We start from the raw sequence: 19,722 nt of genomic DNA on the forward strand, positions 1-19,722 counted from the left end.
CTGCGCGTCCGGAGCCTGTGCTCTGCAACGGGAGAGGCCACAACAGTGAGAGGCCCGCGCACCACAAAAAAAAAAAAAAAAAAAAAAAAAGAATGACAGAGTTTATTAAAAACAACAAACAAACAAAAAAACATTAACAGCATTTCAAGCCTGGTCTGATAATTTTAGGTGTTTTGAAAAAGAATCCTTCTTTTAAGTGGCTATAAAAGATATTAGCACAACATCAAAAATTACAAAATCTATTACTGACTGGATTGCATTTGCACCTTATATGGGGATCTCCCTGAATGAGGCAACTGAGGAGATCTAGGGAAAGTATTTACAATCGAGGCAATAATCTCATCATATTAGCTAATATCCCTTCAGTAAGGCTAAGAGGAAACAGCCAAGAGAATTATAGAAATTTACCTTTTTTTTAAAAAAAGAAAAAGGTATAGGGCATAACTTTAACTAACATTTATTTAAATATGAGTGATGCAATTTAGGAGGGAGTGTAAAAACAGAAGGTTTAAAGGCTAACAGTTGACCATTACATTGGTTTGCTACACAAATAAAGATGTGTAGCAAGATGAATCAGCTGTAACAGTGACTTGGTTTAACTAACCTAAAGGTAGCTGGTCTCTCGAGTATGCGGTCTCTCCAAATGATGTTAAATGCTGTGATTCAATGATTAAATATGAAGTATGTTTAAGTGGAGGATGTAATCAGAAGAGTGACACTCTGATGACAGGCAGAGGGGTGGGTGCTCAGTGTAGAGGACCCAGCCCACTGGGGGATCTGCACACCCTGCCCCTGGCACTTAGCAGGTTGCCCTCATCACAGCACGAGTCTTGCTGCCAAGGGGTTATACATAGGGTAGGAAGAAAGCACCACTGCAATATTTATCACTTCTTGCCTTGTACCAGAACCAATTACAAAAACATTTTGGAACGCCCTCTTTAAAATATGATATGGATCAAATTTATTGAAAGTGAATGCACAGAGATGATGCAGCATCAAGGAATTTTCCCAGGATCGAAGCCTGGGTGATACTTCCTAACTTATTACAAAGAGAAGAATCTGCCACCAGTGGTAGTTACTTATTTTTGCTGAGGGTTCTCTGCTTTTCTGCGTGCTCCACAATCTTCTCTTCCACATAAAGACCCTTCCGCTTTCGTACCGCATTCATGTACTTCCGGGCCTGGTTCTCAGAATCAGCCTTTTCCCCAAAGTGCAAATACTCCTCCTCAGTGGTTGGTACCCAGAAGGGGTCGCTGGGAATGATCTTGTAAAAGAAGGTGACAGAATGTGCTAGATTAGACAAGTGTACTTTCATCTCAAATGCCAACTCATACAGTCTTAGCTTAAGAATAAAAGTGAAGCAATGAAGAGTTAAGCTTGCTAGAAATGGTAATAAACAAATATGAAGGATCACAGGCGGTATGGACAAATGCAAGTAGATTCAACAAAACTTGTGACATACATATTATTCTTTACTCCTAGAGCCTTTACATAACACTAAGTAAGAAAACTATTAACTTTGAATAATATAATAGAAAAAACTCTCCCTTTCACTAGGATATACCTGGGTATCAGTGTCACTTCACTAATTTTGCCTTTGTCCTCAGCAAAGACCAACACATGTAAGTCCATTCTTGATTATTCTGAGCTTTTTGCTCCAAAATTCAGTGCAGTATTAGGAGCTCGGTATTGCCTACAGATGAAGACCACATTCCACAAGATCAGCTTTATCAGTAATAACAGTGAGATTCTGACTTTTATATGCCTTGTTCTTTTTGTTGTTTTTTCTTACTTCTCAATTGGGAGGAAAGAGGTGCTATTTCTCAAGTGGTCTCAGATCCCAACACTTTTCAATTTAAAATGCAGAAATGAAAGAAAAATTTATTTTATAATAGTCACTCTTCAACACAAGAAAAGGAAATTTCTGTGGACCAGGAAGGGAGAGGTTCTTGGAGGGAGAGAAGAGAGCCCACAGTAATATGTGAGGGCAGAAGCCCCAACCACTTCCCACAGGGAGCCAAGACAGCTGTGCACCAGGAGGGCCAGGCTTTTACTGCCCACTTAGGATGGGCCCAAAGCCACATAAACCAGGTGTGTGGGGACCAGAACCATCCACTCTTCTCTGGAGCTGGAATAACCATGTCTGCCCAGGGCTGTGGCTGAAAATGAGTTGGAGGTCATGAGATAAAAGCCGTCACCTTCTGAAGATCAGACTCGGCCTGTGCTGAGTCTGTTGTCCTGCACCATCCACACTGGTGAAGGCACCAAGCTGAGCCACTGCAAATGCTACAGTTAGAGCTACGGCACTCAGGAGGACAGAGGAGGAGAGAATTCCTGCTGAAAATGACCCTACCAGTAAGGTATACAGAAGACAAAAGAAAATCCAGCACCATGAAAGACAGGTGCCAGACTCAACAAAAGGGAGAATGAATAATCAAATAGAGATAATAAGGTAATCTGAAGAGAAAATTCTAGAGAGTTCATTTAAAAATCCTCCAAGAAATAAAGGAGATGGGGGTGGGGAATAGCATCCACAATACATTGCAGTTGTGAAAAAGAAAGAACTAGAAATCCCAGAAATTAAAATTTTAGACATTAAAATTAAAAAAAACAAAGAAACTCAGTGGGTAGGTTAAACAGAAAACTGCTGAAGCGAGAATAAGTAAATTAAAAAGACATTTGATATTCAGAATATATAAAGAACTCTTAGAACTCAACAACAAAAAACCCCAAACAACCCGATAAAAAATGGGCAAAGGACTTGAATAGACATGTCTCCAAAAAGGATATACAAATGGCCAACAAGCAATTGAAAAGATGCTCAACATTATCAGTCATGAAGGAAATTCAAATCAAAACCACAGTGGGGTACCACTTCACACCCACTGGGATGACTATTTAAAAAAAAAAATGGAAAAAAAGCGTTGGTGAGGATGTGGAGAGACTGGAAGCCTCATGCATTGCTGATAAGAATGTAAGACGCTACAGCCACTGTGGAAAAGTCTGGCGGTTTCTCAAAAAGTTAAACGCAGAATTATCATACGACTCTGCAATTCTACTCATAGGTATATACCCCAAAGGACTGAAAACAGGAACTCAAACAAGTATCAATACATATACATGCAAGAACATAGCAGCACTATTCACAACAGCCAAAAGGTGGAAAAGCCCAAATGTCCATCAATGGACGAACAAACTATGGTATACAATACATACAACGGAGTGTTACACAGCCATACGAAGAATACTGATACATGCTAAATGTGGATGTACCTCCAAAACAGTATGCTAAATGGAAGAAGCCAGACACAAACGGTTACATATTATATGATTCCATTTGTATAAAATGTCCAGAAGAGATGAACCACAGACATAGAATGCAGACTGACGGTTACCCGGGGCTGGTAGGGGAGTCTGTGTGTAAGCCCAGATCCAGGAAGGCTTTGGCACATCTCTAAATCCAAGGCAGGCGCGGAGGCTGGAGCGAATGTAACGCAGGGGTTGACGGTGCTGGTGCTGAAGTCAGATCTGCATGACTGGGGCAAGTTACTTAAAGGCATCTGTGCCTTAGTTCTCTCGTTTGTAAAGGTGTAATATTAAAAGTCCTAATCTCCTATGATTGTACGAGGGCTAAATGAGATCATCAATTTATGTCAAGTCATGCCAGGGATGCAGTAACAGCACATCACCACTCTCTGACACTGCTGAGTTCAAGACTAGGGCTACAAGTGCAAGCACAGTTGAATGGAAGTGGAAGGGGCGAGTCTGGAAAGTGGGTAGTGTCTCTGCGTGCTCTTATGAACCACCAGCCTATTGTGGCTGGAAAAACAGACCCACTCAAAGAACTGGTACTGCATTCTGTCCCCGGGAGATGAATCCCTTTGCTTCCACAGTCACCTCTGGAGACCCTGTCTGCCACTCTCCTCCACCACCCCCAGCCACAACCGCATGTCACAACCTCCTAAGTGTGTCAAAGCACAGACCGGTGCCCTCAGGCTGAAGAAGGATGACATGCTAGGTATGAGTACTCAAGTGTCATCAGGGTATATGTCTACAGAGGATAAGCAAAATCTCCAAGGTGCCATTAGCCAAGTATTAGCAGGTTGCTGGGGCCCTGCCACCCCCAAGTCTAATGTGACACGGTACCAGAGTAGTGGGGTGATGCTGCGGACCTGCAAGTTCCCACACACCAGTGAGTGGATTCAAGGGTGCTGAGAGGCTGGTGGAAGCCTGGGGGCAGGACAAAGGCAGCTGCGGGTGGGGATTTTGTGGCTAGAGACAAGTGGTTGGTAGGAGAGATTCCTGAAACTGGTTGGTGCCACCACACTGGCCCCAGCAGCCAGATGGGGCTGGACCAGTCAAGCCATTTCCCGGCAAAAGCCACTGAGGATCTAGGGTACTGGGTTGAAGCTGAGGCTCCCCTCCCCCTTTCCACAGAAGGCCCCCTCTTGCTTAGAGAGGGGCAGAAGAAAGTCAGGAAATGGACCATTTACGTGGGCAGTCATCCACAAAGACTATACTTGTAAGAGACTAGTTTTAAGCGAGTTATCAGTGCCCTCCTCTAACTAGGTGGATGATAAACCCATCATAGAATATAAAGAAGCCACATGTTCTTAGCAGGTCTCAGTGGCAGCAGTGAACACATCTTTAATCCAGTTAAAAAAAAGTGACACATTTTATAAAGAGAAATAAGTGAGGTGTTAGTTGGGAGATATCAGACTCAGACTGGCCAACTGAAGGCCAGAGTGTCCTCTTTTCAAAAATGTAACTTCAGAGCTTCAGACGGGTCCAGTTTTGCCTGGGCCCTCAGTGTATATTTCTGAGGTTTGCTCAGTTTGTCTCCCGAGCCGCCAGGGCCGCTTTCTGTGCCCATCTCCAGCTGCCTGGGGGACTCGACCCGATGCGGGGCCACTGCCCACATCTCTTCTGTCCAGCACGGGCAGCTGCTGTTTTCACCTTCACTCCTCCTGGATCTGTGTGGACATCTGGAAGCTTCTTGCCTCAACATGCCAAACAAAGTCTCAGAAAAGGGGCAATGGGGTACACTTTACCAGAAAGTGACTGGCCTGGTCCAGTCCCACCTGACCGTGTTAGGGTCATTTTGAATTTTCCCAGTGGGGTGATGACAAGGCCACCCCAAAGGCTGTCCAGCTGATGCTCCACAGAAAGGCATCCTTGAGGCGACAGAGCAGAGCTTGCTATCAGTTTGGAAGACAAGATGCTTTCTTCTAACTGGCTCACCCAGAATTCACGTGCCTACAGTGAGAATGTTTTTTTTTTGGCAACTCCACAGCCTAAAGAGGATGCCATTTTCTAACTCACAGGAAGAAAGGCACCCAAGTGCTTGCTGTTGCCCTGAGCATTACTACACAAAAAAAAAAAAAAAAAAAAAAAAAAGTCTAGAAGAAAAAAGCTTTGGGAGCTCTCTTTCAATACTTTGCCCAATTTTCCCTATAGTTATGGCTGGCAGGTGGCAAACGCCATGTCCAAAATACACTTCTTCCGTGCGATTGTGATCACTTCTTCCTTACCCTAACGTGAACTTTAGCCCACCCCTCAGCAGCGAGTCTTGAGGTTATGCTGACATACATGTAGATCAGCACTGGCTGGTAATATTTTTCCTTCTGTGTCTGTTATTAGCTCCTTTTCTTCCTTTTTCATAGAAGGGTAAAACATAGAAAGAGAAATTATGAGATTGCTGACTTCAAAGGTTTCCTCATGGAAAATGCCTGTAATTTTATTTTCTCTATTTTTTGAAGCACTTTCTCTCAAAAGCTCTTGATTGTAAATTACATGGTGTGGTAGAATACAAATGAAAAAAAGTGCCTTGGAGTGAGAAGCCAGATCTCAACAACTGTGTTATTTCTAAACCTAACTATGGGGGAAAACTGAGACAGCCAGAAAAGATCAGATCAATGACACTTAATTATAATGTAGTTTTCTAGACTTTCAAAAGATTTGAAGCTTTTGGGAACAGGACCATGACAGGTGGCAAGGGGATGACAGAAGGATGGTACAAAACTGGAGCAAACTTTCCTTGACTACATTTTTCTCTCAAGTTATTTATTAAAGGGCGGATTTGTAATGATTAGCTGTAACTAAGTCAAAAACTAATATATTTTTAAAACTACTACTAAGTATGTCAGATTAACTTTCAGCCTCCCCGCCCTTTTTTTTTTTTAAATTTTGAGAAAGAAAGGAGACTGAAAAACCATCATGGTTTTCACGTTGACAAAAACTGCCTGCTTTGTAAAACTTTGCTGTTTTATATTAACTGTTCCTAAATACTTATTATCCTCTTTTTCTTTGGTATTAGTATTTCAGGTGGGCATACAGATGACCTAGGTTCTGGGGGGAGGGGTAGGTAGGCACACATTTTCTATAAAGCTCAAGACAGTAAATATTTTAGACTGTGGGCCACATGGTCTCTGTCGTAACTACTCAAGTCTGCTTGAAAGCAGCCATATAAAATACGTAAATGAATGGGTATGGCTATATCTGAGTATATTTTATTTACCAAAACAGGTAACGGGTCATAGTTTGCTGACTCCTGAATGAGTTAAAGACTATATTGCCCAGCCTCCTTGTCACATGGAGCCTTGTTAGATGTGGCGGGATGATGTGTTCTGGGCAATGGACTTGGGCAGCATCCTCTTAACGGGACTATGCCCTCTTAACGGAGTATGTCCTCTTCCCATTGCCTATTCTTAATGGCCGGTATGCAGAGGTGACAGTAGGAGGTGAAACAGCCACTCTGGACCATCCAAGTGTTGAGAAAGGCAGCAAAGGAGCAGAAGCCTGGGCTCTTTCCACAGTGAGCTGCACACCAGCCCTGGACTGCCTCCTGAGACTCAAAAGAGAATCTTCTGCTTAATTTGAGCCACTCCACTTTGAGATCCTTTTGATAGAGCAGCCTTATCTGTTTCCAGAATATAGTTGACAATTGGCAAATGGTGAGAAGTTTAGTTTATAGATCTTTAAAAAAATGTGCTTTATAAAGTCACTTTCAAGGAAAAGGGTGACTACAAAATGATGAGGGGACTTCCCTGGTGGCGCAGTGGTTAAGAATCTGCCTGCTAATGCCGGGGATATGGGTTCGAGCCCCGACCCGGGAAGATCCCACATGCCGCGGAGCAACTAAGCCCGGGCACCACAACTACTGAGCCTGTACTCTAGAGCCTGCGAGCCACAACTACGGAAGCCCGTGCTCCACAACAAGAGAAGCCACCGCAATGAGAAGCCTGCGCACCACAACAAAGAGCAGCCCCCGCTCGCCACGAGAAAAAGCCCGCGAGCAGCAACAAGAACCAACTCAGCCCCAAAGACCCCACGCAGACAAAAATTTAAATTAAAAAATAAATTTATATAAAAAAATAAAATGAGGTATTTTAAACAAACAATAGAATAAATGAATTCCAATATATAATTCTTCCAATAATGATGCCATTATAAGAGCTCTGAATATGTTTTAGATCTGTATTTACAGAGAACCCCAGGGATCACTTAACCTACACGCTCTTTGTTCTGACCAAACATACTATAACCCAGTTTTCTGCACCAGTGCTGATCAAGGACATTTTCTTTTCTTTTTTGAATTTTATTTATTTATTTTTTATACAGCAGGTTCTTATTAGTTATCCATCTTATACATATTAGTGGATACATATCAATTGCAATCTCCCAATTCATCCCACCACCACCCCCCACCCCCCGCCACTTTCCCCCCTTGGTGTCCATACATTTGTTCTCTACATCTGTCTATTTCTGCCCTGTAAACCGGTTCATCTGTACCATTTTTCTAGGTTCCACATATATCGTTAATATACTATATTTGTTTTTCTCTTTCTGACTTACTTCACTCTGTATGACGGTCTCTAGATCCATCCACGTCTCTACAAATGACCCAATTTCGTTCCTTTTTATGGATAAGTAATATTCCACCGTATATATGTACCACATCTTCTTTATCCATTCGTCTGTCGATGGGCATTTAGGTTGCTTTCGTGACCTGGCTATTGTAAACAGTGCTGCAATGAACACTGGGGTGCATGTGTGGTTTTGAATTATGTTTTTTTCTAGGCATATGTCCAGTAGTGGGATTTCTGGGTCATGTGGTAATTCTATTTTTAGTTTTTTAAGGAACGTCCATACTGTTCTTCCTAGTGGCTGTATCAATTTACATTCCCACCAACAGTGCAAGAGGGTTCCCTTTTCTTCACACCCTCTCCAGCATTTGTTGTTTGTAGATTTTCTGATGATGCCCATTCTAACCGGTGTGAGGTGATACCTCATTGTAGTTTTGATTTGCATTTCTCTAACAATTAGTGATGTTGAGCAGCTTTTCATGTGCTTCTTGGCCATCTGTATGTCTTCTTTGAAGAAACGTCTATTTAGGTCTTCTGCCCATTTTTGGACTGGTTGTTTTAATATTGAGCTTCATGACCTGTTTATAAATTTTGGAGATTAATCCTTTGTCTGTTGATTCGTTTGCAAATATTTTCTCCCATTCTGAGGGTTGTCTTTTCGTCTTGTTTGTAGTTTGCCGTGCAAAAGCTTTTAAGTTTCATTAGGTCCCATTTATTTATTTTTGTTTTTATTTCCATTACTCTAGGAGGTGGATGAAAAAAGATCTTGCTGTGATTTCTGTGAGAGTGTTCTTCCTATGTTTTCCTCTAAGAGTTTTATAGTGTCCGGTCTTATATTTAGGTCTTTAATCCATTTTGAGTTTATTTTTGCATATGGTGTTAGGGAGTGTTCTAATTTCATTCTTTTACACGTAGCTGTCCAGTTTTCCCAGCACCACTTATTGAAGAGACAGCCGTTTCTCCATTGTATATCCTTGCCTCCTTTGTCATAGATTAGCTGACCATAGATTAGCTGACCATAGGTTTATCTCTGGGCTTTCTATCCTGTTCCACTGATCTGTACTTGTTTTTGTGCCAGTACCATATTATCTTGATTATTGTAGCTTTGTAGTATTGTCTGAAGTCAGGGAGTCTCATTCCTCCATCTCTGTTTTCTTCCCTCAAGACTGCTTTTGCTATTCAGGGTCTTTTGTGTTTCCGTACAAATTTTAAGATGTTTTGTTCTAGTTCTGTAAAAAATGCCACTGGTAATTTGATAGGCTTTGCATTGAACCTGCAGACTGCTTTGGTAGTAGCGTCATTTTCACAATTTTGATTCTTCCAGTCCAAAAACATGGTATCTCTCTCCATCTGTTGGTATTTGGTATCATCTTTAATTTCTTTCATCAGTGTCTTATAGTTGTCTGCATACAGGTCTTTTATCTCCCTAGGTAGCTTTATTCCTAGGTATTCTTTTTGTTGCAATGGTAAATGGGAGTGTTTCCTTAATTTCTCTTTCAGATGTTTCATCATTAGTATATAGGAATGCAAGAGATTTCTGTGCATTAATTTTGTATCCTGCAACTTTACCACATTCACTGATTAGCTCTAGTAGTTTTCTGGTGGCATCTTTAGGATTCTCTATGTATAGTATCATGTCATCTGCAAACAGTGACAGTTTTACTTCTTCTTTTCCAATCTGTATTCCTTTTATTTCTTTTTCTTCTCTGATTGCTGTGGCTAGGACTTACAAAACTATGTTGAATAATAGTGGCAAGAGTGGACATCCTTGTCTTGTTGCTGATCTTAGAGGAAATGCTTTCAGTTTTTCACCATTGAGAATGATGTTTGCTGTGGGTTTGTCATATATGGCCTTTATTATGTTGAGGTAGGTTCCCTCTATGCCCACTTTCTGGAGAGTTTTTATCATAAATGGGTGTTGAATTTTGTCAAAAGCTTTTTCTGCATCTACTGAGATGATCGTATGGTTTTTACTCTTCAGTTTGTTAATATGGTGTATCACATTGATTGATTTGCATATATTGAAGAATACTTGCATCCCTGGGATACATCCCACTTGATCATGGTGTATGATCCTTTTAATGTGTTGTTGATTTCTGTTTGCTAGTATTTTGTTGAGGATTTTTGCATCTATATTCATCAGTGATACTGGTCTGTAATTTTCTTTTTTTGTAGTACCTCTGTCTGATTTTGGCATCAGGGTGATGGTGGCTTCATAGAATGAGTTTGGGAGTGTTCCTTCCTCTGCAATTTTTTGGAAGAGTTTGAGAAGGATGGGTGTTAGCTCTTCTCTAAATGTTTGATAGAATTCACCTGTGAAGCCATCTGGTCTTGGACTTTTGTTTGTTGGAAGATTTTTTTTTTTTTTTTAACATCTTTATTGGAGTATAATTGCTTTACAATGGTATGTCAGTTTCAGCTTCACAACAAAATGAATCAGTTATATATATACATACATTCCCATATCTCTTCCCGCTTGCGTCTCCCTCCCTCCCACCCTCCCTATCCCACCCCTCCAGGCGGTCACAAAGCACCGAGCTGATCTCCCTGTGCTATGCGGCTGCTTCCCGCTAGCTATCTACCTTACGTTTGGTAGTGTATATATGTCCATGCCTCTTTATCGCTTTGTCGCCGTTTACCCTTCCCCCTCCCCATAGCCTCAAGTCCATTCTCTAGTAAGTCTGTGTCTTTATTCCTGTTTCACCCCTAGGTTTTTCATGACATTTTTTTTTTCTTAAATTCCATATATATGTGTTAGCATACGGTATTTGTCTCTCTCTTTCTGACTTACTTCACTCTGTATGACAGACTCTAGGTCTATCCACCTCATTACAAATAGCTCAGTTTCGTCTCTTTTTATGGCTGAGTAATATTCCATTGTATATATGTGCCACATCTTCTTTATCCACTCATCCGATGATGGATACTTAGGTTGTTTCCATCTCTGGGCTATTGTAAATAGAGCTGCAATGAACATTTTGGTACATGACTCTTTTTGAATTTTGGTTTTCTCAGGGTATATGCCCAGTAGTGGGATTTCTGGGTCATATGGTAGTTCTATTTGTAGCTTTTTAAGGAACCTCCATACTGTTCTCCACAGTGGCTGTATCAATTTACATTCCCACCAACAGTGTAAGAGGGTTCCCTTTTCTCCACACCCTCTCCAGCATTTATTGTTTCTAGATTTTTTGATGATGGCCATTCTGACTGGTGTGAGATGATATCTCATTGTAGTTTTGATTTGCATTTCTCTAATGATTAGTGATGTTGAGCATTCTTTCATGTTGGAAGATTTTTAATCACAGGTTCAATTTCATTACTTGTGATTGGTCTGTCCATATTTTCTATTTCATCCTGGTTCAGTCTTGGAAGGTTATACCTTTCTAAGAATTTGTCCATTTCTTCTAGGCTATCCACTTTATTGGCATAGTTGCTTGTAGTACTCTTAGGATGCTTTGTATTTCTGTGGTATCCATTGTAACTTCTCCTTTTTAATTTCTAATTTTATTGATTTGAGTCCTCTCCCTCTTTTTCTTGATGAGTCTGGCTAATGATTTTGTTTATCTTCTCAAAGAACCAGCTTTTAGTTTTATTGATCTTTGCTATTGTTTTCTTTGTTTCTATTTCATTTATTTCTGCTCTGATCTTTATGATTTCTTTCCTTCTACTAACCTTGGGTTTTGTTTGTCCTTCTTTCTCTAGCTCCTCTAGGTGTAAGGTTAGATTTTTTATTTGAGATTTTTCTTGTTTCTTGAGGTAGGACTGTATTGCTATAAACTTCCCTCTTAGAACTGCTTTTGCTGCATCCCATAGGTTTTGGATAGTCGTGTCTTCATTGTCACCTGTCTCTAGGTATTTTCTGATTTCCTCTTTGATTTCTTCAGTGATCTCTTGGCTATTTAGTAACGTATTGTTTAGCCTCCATGTGTTTGTTTTTTATGTTTTTTTCCCCTGTAATTGATTTCTAATCTCGTAGCGTTGTGGTCAGAAAAGGTGCTTGATATGATTTCAATTTTCTTAAATTTACTGAGGCTTGCTTTGTGACCCAGGCTGTGATCTACCCTGGAGAATGTTCCGTGTGCACTTGAGAAGAATGGGTAATCTGCTGTTTTTGGATGGAATGTCTTATAAATATCAATCAAATCTGTCTGGTCTATTGTGTCATTTAAAGCTTGTGTTTCCTTATGAAATTTCTGTCTGGTTGATCTGTCCAGTGGTGTAAGTGAGGTGTTAAAGTCCCCCACTATTATTATGTTACTGTTGATTTCCTCTTTTATAGCTGTTAGCAGCTGCTTTATGTATTGAGGTGCTCCTATGTTGGGTGCATATATATTTATAATTGTTATATCTTCTTTTTGGATTGATCCCTTGATCGTTATGTAGTGCCCTTCCTCGTCTCTTGTAACATTCTTTATTTTAAAGTCTATTTTATCTGATATGAGTATTGCTACTCCAGCTTTCTTTTGATTTCCTTTTGCATGGAATATCTTTCCCCATCCCTTCACTTTCGGTCTGTATGTGTCCCTAGGTCTGAAGTGGGTCTCTTGTAGACAGCATATATATGGGTCTTATTTTTGTGTACCTTCAGCGAGCCTGTGTCTTTTGGCTGGAGCATTTAATTCATTCACGTTTAAGGTAATCATCAATATGTATGTTCCTATTACCATTTTCTTAATTGTTATGGGCTTGTTTTTGTAGGTCCTTTTCTTCTCTTGTGTTTCCCACTTAGAGAAGTTCCTTTAGCCTTTGTTGTAGAGCTGGTTTGGTGGTGCTGAATTCTCTTAGCTTTTGCTTGTCTGTAAAGCTTTTGATTTCTCCATCAAATCTGAATGAGATCCTTGATGTGTAGAGTAATCTTGGTTGTAGCTTCTTCCCTTTCACCACTTTAAATATATCATGCCACTCCCTTCTGGCTTGTAGAGTTTCTGCTGAGAAATCACCTGTTAACCTTATGGGAGTTCCCTTGTATGTTATTTGTCGTTTTTCCCTTGTTGCTTTCAATAATTTTTCTTTGTCTTTAATTTTTGTCAGTTTGATTACTATGTGTCTCGGTGTGTTTCCCCTTGAGTTTATCCTGCCTGGGACTCTCTGCGCTTCCTGGACTTGGGTGGCTATTTGCCTTCCCGTGTTAGGGAAGTTTGCAACTATAATCTCTTCAAATATTTTCTCACGTCCTTTCTCTCTCTCTTCTCCTTCTGGGACCCCTATAATGTGAATGTTCCATTTAATGTTGTTCCAGAGGTCTCTTAGGCTGTCTTCATTTCTCTTCATTCTTTTTTCTTTATTCTGTTCCGTGGCAGTGAATTCCACCGTTCTGTCTTCCAGGTCACTTATGGTTCTTCTGCCCCAGTTATTCTGCTATTGATTCCTTCTAGTGTAGTTTTCATTTCAGTTATTGTATTGTTCATCTCTGTTTGTTTGTTCTTTAATTCTTCTAGGTCTTTGTTAAACATTTCTTGCATCTTCTCGATCTCTGCCTCCATTCTTTTTCCGAGGTCCTGGATCATCTTCACTATCATTATTCTGAATTCTTTTTCTGGAAGGTTGCCTATCTCCACTTCATTTAGTTGTTTTTCTGGGGGTTTTATCTTGTTCCTTCATCTGGTACATAGCCCTCTGCCTTTTCATCTTGTCTTTCTGTGAATGTGGTTTTTGTTCCACAGGCTGGATTGTAGTTCTTCTTCCTTCTGCTGTCTGCCCTCTGGCGTATGAGGCTATCTAAAAGGCTTGTGCAAGTTTCCTGATGGGAGGGACTGGTGGTGGGTAGAGCTGGTTGTTGCTCTGGTGGGCAGGGCTCAGTAAAACTTTAATCCACTTGTCTGCTGACGGGTGGGGCTGGGGTTCCCTCCCTGTTGGTTGTTTGGCCTGAGGCAACCCAACACTGAAGCCTACCTGGGCTCTTTGGTGGGGCTAATGGTGGACTCTGGGAGGGCTCATGCCAAGGAGTACTTCCCAGAACTTCTGCTGCTAGTGTCCTTGTCCTCATGGTGAGACAGAGCCGCCCCCGCCTCTGCAGGAGACCGTCCAACACTAGCAGGTACGTCTGGTTCAGTCTCCTATGGGGTCGCTGCTCCTTCCCCTGGGTCCCGATGTGCACACTACTTTGTGTGTGCCCTCCAAGATCGGAGTCTCTGTTTCCCTCAGTCCTGTTGAAGTCCTGCAATCAAATCCCGCTAGCCTTCAAAGTCTGATTCTCTAGGTATTCCTCCTCCCGTTGCCGGACCCCCAGGTTGGGAAGCCTGAGGTGGGGCTCAGAACCTTCACTGCAGTGGGTGGACTTCTGTGGTATATTTGTTCTCCAGTTTTGAGTCACCCACCCAGCGGTTACGGGATTTGATTTTATTGTGATTGCGCCCTTCCTACCATCTCATTGCGGCTTCTCCTTTGTCTTTGGATGTGGGGTATCTTTTTTGGTGAGCTCCAGTATCTTCCTGTCGATGACTGTTCAGCAGTTAGTTGTAATTCCAGTGCTCTCGCAAGAGGGAGTGAGCATACATCCTTCTACTCTCAAGGCCATCTGAATGAGATGGATGACTTGTCATCTCTAAGATATTCAGAAGCATGAGCTGCAAGTTCTGAAGGCAGTTTTCAGCAATGGCAGCACAAATGAAGAAAGTGTTTCACTTCTCAAGGTCATTACTTTGAAGTGGAATAAGTCTCTCTTCAGTTCTAAGCATCATTTAGCTGCACTGTCCTGTAATCACACATCTGGTCACTAAAACACGTGGGGGATAACGCTAATGTTTTTCATTAGGAACATCAGTAATATATTTACACTATAGACATAGTTCTTCAGAAGTTGCCTTTATAAATCCATTCCTTCTACTTCTTACTGGTTTGTGTTTTTATGTAAAAGTTGAGTGCCAAAAAGCAAAACCAAAAAGCTAGAAGTTTGGATAAGTGGGAAACTACTACCCCATAAGTGTGGGCATTAACAAATAACTTAAATGTTTTGTGCTACTGTTTTCTACATAATGAAGTACAGCAATGGCATCTATTCAGATATAGGCCAATAAAACCATCAAAACATCATTTAGTTTCTAGAAAAAGATGCAAGAAAAATTTCATAGTAAATCAGTGTTAAAATGTAGTTTGTACTGACAACCAAAAAAATGTAACCTAAATTAGAACAACATTAACTTTAGTTCTATCAAGTACTAAGAACGTAACTTTCTCTTTTCAAGGAGAAGCAGACACAGTTGAGTGTTTTGGACTAGCAACTTCACTTGTGTCAATTTAGATGATATGAACTTGCCCAACTAAAATCAAATTTGCCCTGTCCAAAGTTAGTTTTGCTGAAGTGTCACCTTTCTTTACTTTGCCAGATTCACTTGACTATAGAATTCATTTTAAAGAGAAAGTTCTCCCTCAATTATTCCCATTCCTCTATACTGTCTAAATTTAAACTGCTCGTTGGAAGCATTCTAGAGAAAGGGACCCAGCTGGCTAAAGAAAGTGAAAGGAGTAAAAAGAGCTTAGCAATGAACCCAAACCATGAGCTTTGTTTATAAATAGTTTAAGGAAAAAGTCTGGATTTGTGTGAAGTTGAGTGCAATGCCACACTGCTGAGAGAGAGCCAAAAGGAACATGACACGGACTCTAAGAATGTTGACAAGAAAACAATCTTCATGCCAGGGAGGGCCTACCAGTGTCAGGCACTAGGCTAGATATTCCATATACCTTATATCTCAGAGGCAAAACAAACTCAGGGAGGTTCCACAATTTGTCCAAATAAGTGGCAGAATTAATATTTGAAACCAGGACTTCTCAACACCAAAGTCAATGCTCCTTCCACTAAACTATACACCTCCACAGTACAAGAGAATAATGTGAAGTTACTTAGGTTCCCTGTAAACAGTGACAACAGAACTTTCTTAAAATCACCTTTCAAACTTACAACCTACAGTTTAAGAATGCTATTCCTGACCTTCAGGCTTTGTCTTGAAACATAACACACATTGCTTTCTGCTCATGCCCTACAGCTTTCCTTCACTGCTTCTCACACAGGCACCCTCCAACCCAATGTCCTTCTCTCCTCCTTAGCCGCTAGCTTCTACCTTTCCTTTCAGGATCTGTTCACAAAGGCCAGTCTGACCTCCCCGTCCTTTCTTGTTATTATTTTCTTGCCCTAAGTTAAAAAACAATGTGTTCACAATCTTGTCTTCTCTCCCAAGCAATGTGGACCTGTGAAGTTTGCATTTCTGATTACAGATAAGGTTTGCCTTTCACCTACCTTTCCCTACACTGACAGTGAAGTGTTTTGATGAGCCATTTTATTCCACAACACTTGAAAGCCACAGGAGCCTTGAATCTCTATAATGGGGACTGAAGAATATGTAACACGTAATAATTTAAAGGTGCCCCTTGTAAGAAGCATAACTGTTTGCCTTTAAATGCTAGAAGTACTTTTTCCCCAGAAGAAACAATACCTTAAAGTTTCACTTTCAAAATATCTGTGGTTTTCTTATCTACAATATTACCTTTGGAGGGAAAAAAGGGATTAAACGTTCTGTCTTAAATTTTACATCAAATGAAAAAAAAAAGAATATATATGTGTGTGTGTATTACAAAGCGCATATAACCTAAGGCTCATTCAATCTGGATGAAAAAATGCCATCTGCTTTGTCCTGTCCATTTGACTGAGCAGAGCCAGAGGAAGGCCACATGGCCTGGGAAGTCGTCTGCTACTCTTGGCGCCATCTATAAGGAAGCACATCCGTAGATGCAAAGGAAGGAACGAGGATTTGGATTCTTACCTCCCAATGGCTAAATATCAGCTGCGGGCTGGCCAGACCACTTGTCCTCTTCCTAATTTCATCAGCAAAGCCAAAGCTTTCGGCCACGGGCAGCACAGCCTTGATGATGAACATGTCCGTCCCCTCTTTCATTTCCTCTTGTAGCACTCGACCTTCTCTCTTTGACAAGACCGCATAGACCCGACCTGCAAAGCCATATACACCTTTTAAATTCATTGACCGGTTACATGTCTTGAGCGACACAAAGATGGGACTACTCCTGTACCCTGTTAACAATCAACTAATGATTAACTTTGTTCCCAATAATTTTGGTTTACAGAAGCATGGGAAATTTTCAAGTGTTTATTTAAACAGTAAAGCATGACAATTATAGAAAAATTAGAAACAAATGATAACAAAAGGTGAAATCACCCCAAACTGCATTACCCAAGGACAATCCCCTCAACACAGCGTGAGAAGCAGGAGACTTTAAAAGGACCTTTTGATATAATTTCACTACGAGGTGTCTTTGGGTCTGAAATCCAACGAGATGAGGGTGACTGGGCTTTGTAAATGTTAAGATATTCTAATAATTTCAAGACATTATTAATGTGATGATAATTATCATGATGACAAGCTATTTGGGACTAGTAAGCAATCAACTGGCTCAAGGACGTTTTTATACTAAAAATTAAAGCCGCACATATATACCTGCTTGCTTGTATTTGTTTTAAGCTGATACTATCTCAGTGGTACAAATATAAGGGTTTTATTACCTGAAAACTGATAGTCTGGAATCTTTAATGTCTGGTAACAATTTTTACTGCCACGTCACAGGAATTCTAGCAAATCCTCTTGGCTAGCACTTTTATTTCATCTTTAGGCACAATTCTTTCTTCCACTCACGAGGGAGACCCCTTCCCCTCTGACTGGCTTCTGTATGACTGCCTCTGGGTGCTCAGACTATCCATTCAGCTAGTAAGCAGAACAGACTGCAGAGAACAGAGATAAACTGGAGATCACAGGCAACTGGAAGGAACTTGCTTTAGCTAATGGGTACACTCATTAAAGCCCCCACTTTCACCTTCCATTTAGAAAAAATAATTTTAATTACGTAAGTGATCTATAAATATAGTATCCTTAAAAATTTACACATTGCCGTGAAGCAGAGTGCAAGTCTCCTCTGACTACCACACTGAGCTCTGGACTCTGCCCTCCGTCCTAAAAAACTGGGTGGTGATCTGGTGCGGATGCCACCCACCTTACTTATTTTTTATTTTTTAGACTGGGCACTGAGGACGCAGGGCAAACTTTTCTCTCTGACTCAGATTTCCCCCTGGTGGTGGTTATTGGGAAGGATAAAGGAAAACAAATGCCAGGAAACCCACTGTGTCGCAAGGCTTAAAAATTTAAAAAAAACCTTAAGAACTCCGGAGGGCCTTCTGCATCTCTTGGCTTAGCATCAAAACAAATAAATTAAAAATTCCACCAGTGATGACAGGTACAGTTGTCCTCTTCCCCACTCCCGCGCCCGCCTCCAGTTTCGCCTTCTTCCTGCCCCACAAGCCCTAAGGGACCGCCTCTCGCGTCTTCACTGTGTGCTCTTTCTTTAACATCCAGGCTCTACCGGTTGCCCTGAGCTCTATTAAAGCTGCTTCCTTGAAATTTCACAATAATTTTCATATTCCTATCCTAAATGTCTTTTTCTCAATCCTCATTCTCTGATTTCTCTGCGGTTTCTGCAGCTACTGATCAACACCCTCTCTGACAAATCTCTCCAATCTTAGTGTCACCTTCCTTTGACCCCTGGCCCTCTAACAACCATCATTCTACTTACTGTCTACTACAATAATTCTTAAGGGTATGACTTCTTCCTAAGAGTATTCTTTGAGGCTCAATACTCTTCTCCAAACAAACTTTCCCTTCAGAAAGCCCATTCATTTCTCATTTGTGTGGTTTAAATTATTAACTTTATGTCTGGGATTCCTGGGACTCTGTTTCTAAGCCTGGCCTCTCACTGGACCTCCAATCCCACATTTACTGGGACTGTGGCTGCCAGGGCATCTCCACGGTGGAGCGCAACTTCCTTTTAAATTCAACGTGTCTAAGACACAATACATTGCCTATTGCAAAAGGCAACTCCACTCCTCAATTTTGAAGTCATTTCTCCTGTCATTCACACTAGAAATCTCAGAGTCAGAGAATCACAGAACAGTGGGCTAGAAGGGAACTCAGGGGTCAAGTTCTACCACAGTAGTCATTTAGATTCTGCTTGCATACGTCTAAAACTCACTTCCTCCCAGGGCAGGCCATTCCATCTTTGGACAGTGCTGATTGGTAGACAATTCTTGAGCCCCAAGTTTCTAACCATTAGGCCCAGTTTTTGTCCTATGGGACAGGTTTAACCCCTCGTCCACAGACCAGCCTTTAAGCTACTTGAAGACAGTATTCAGCCTTCTCTTCTCCAGTCTGAATACCTCCTCTTTCTCTGTCACGACCTTCCTTTCCTGTTCCATCCTGATCACTTTCCTATTTGAACGACTACAATTTATTTACATTGCTTTTGGAAAGCAGTTTCTAGAACTGAAAGCCATATTTTAGGTACAGTCTGAAAAGCTCTTGAAAAAAGCAGAATAATTAGTGTCTGTATTAGTGATCCCCTCTAGGTTACAGATGACTTGCCTGAGATTCTTATGAGAAAAAAATTCTTATGAGAAAAAAATTCTTATGAGAAAAAAAACTTACTGTAATAGCTTCCATGTGTGAACTAGTCATCTTTATTTACTCCTCTACCTCACTCTAAGGAAAGTTTTATGGTGGCTTATGGAAGTAAATACCAAACAATGGGGTGGGGAGAGAGAAAGAATGAGTAAACTGGGGCAAAGAGACTCTGAGGAGCTGGGCCGGCAGGGACGAGCCGCCTGGCTGCTGCTGCAGAGGCTGGCTGCTCCTCCCCTCTTCACGGGTCATGCCAGCAGGCTTGGATCAATCATTATAATTGGAACTGAATGTAATTAATCATGTAATTTTGGGCCATTCCGTTTTAATTCCACTAAAACTAAATCTTAAAACTGGGACACAGTGATGGATCACTGAACAATGGACACCAGCTATAACAAAAC

The 19,722-nt window shown here is 41.1% G+C and overlaps 1 protein-coding gene across 4 annotated transcripts in view; it reads right to left on the reverse strand.

Annotated features, from left to right (window-relative positions):
* Positions 1-441: 441 nt before the first annotated feature.
* The window catches only part of EFL1 (elongation factor like GTPase 1), a 136,079-nt gene continuing 116,798 nt past the window's right edge, over positions 442-19,722 (reverse strand). For 3 of the 4 annotated variants that reach the window (XM_004278315.4, XM_049706868.1, XM_004278314.4), the window contains 2 exons: positions 16,622-16,806; positions 442-1,264 (listed from right to left, as the gene is read on the reverse strand). In XM_004278315.4, coding sequence (XP_004278363.1) covers positions 1,076-1,264; positions 16,622-16,806 — 374 coding nt within the window. In that variant the 3' untranslated portion in view covers positions 442-1,075. Of the gene's footprint in view, positions 1,265-16,621; positions 16,807-19,722 lie in introns of those variants that run through there. The other variant, XM_049706869.1, reaches the window with a different exon arrangement.

Source organism: Orcinus orca, chromosome 2 (genome assembly GCF_937001465.1).
Source record: "Orcinus orca chromosome 2, mOrcOrc1.1, whole genome shotgun sequence".
NCBI lineage: Eukaryota > Metazoa > Chordata > Mammalia > Artiodactyla > Delphinidae > Orcinus > Orcinus orca.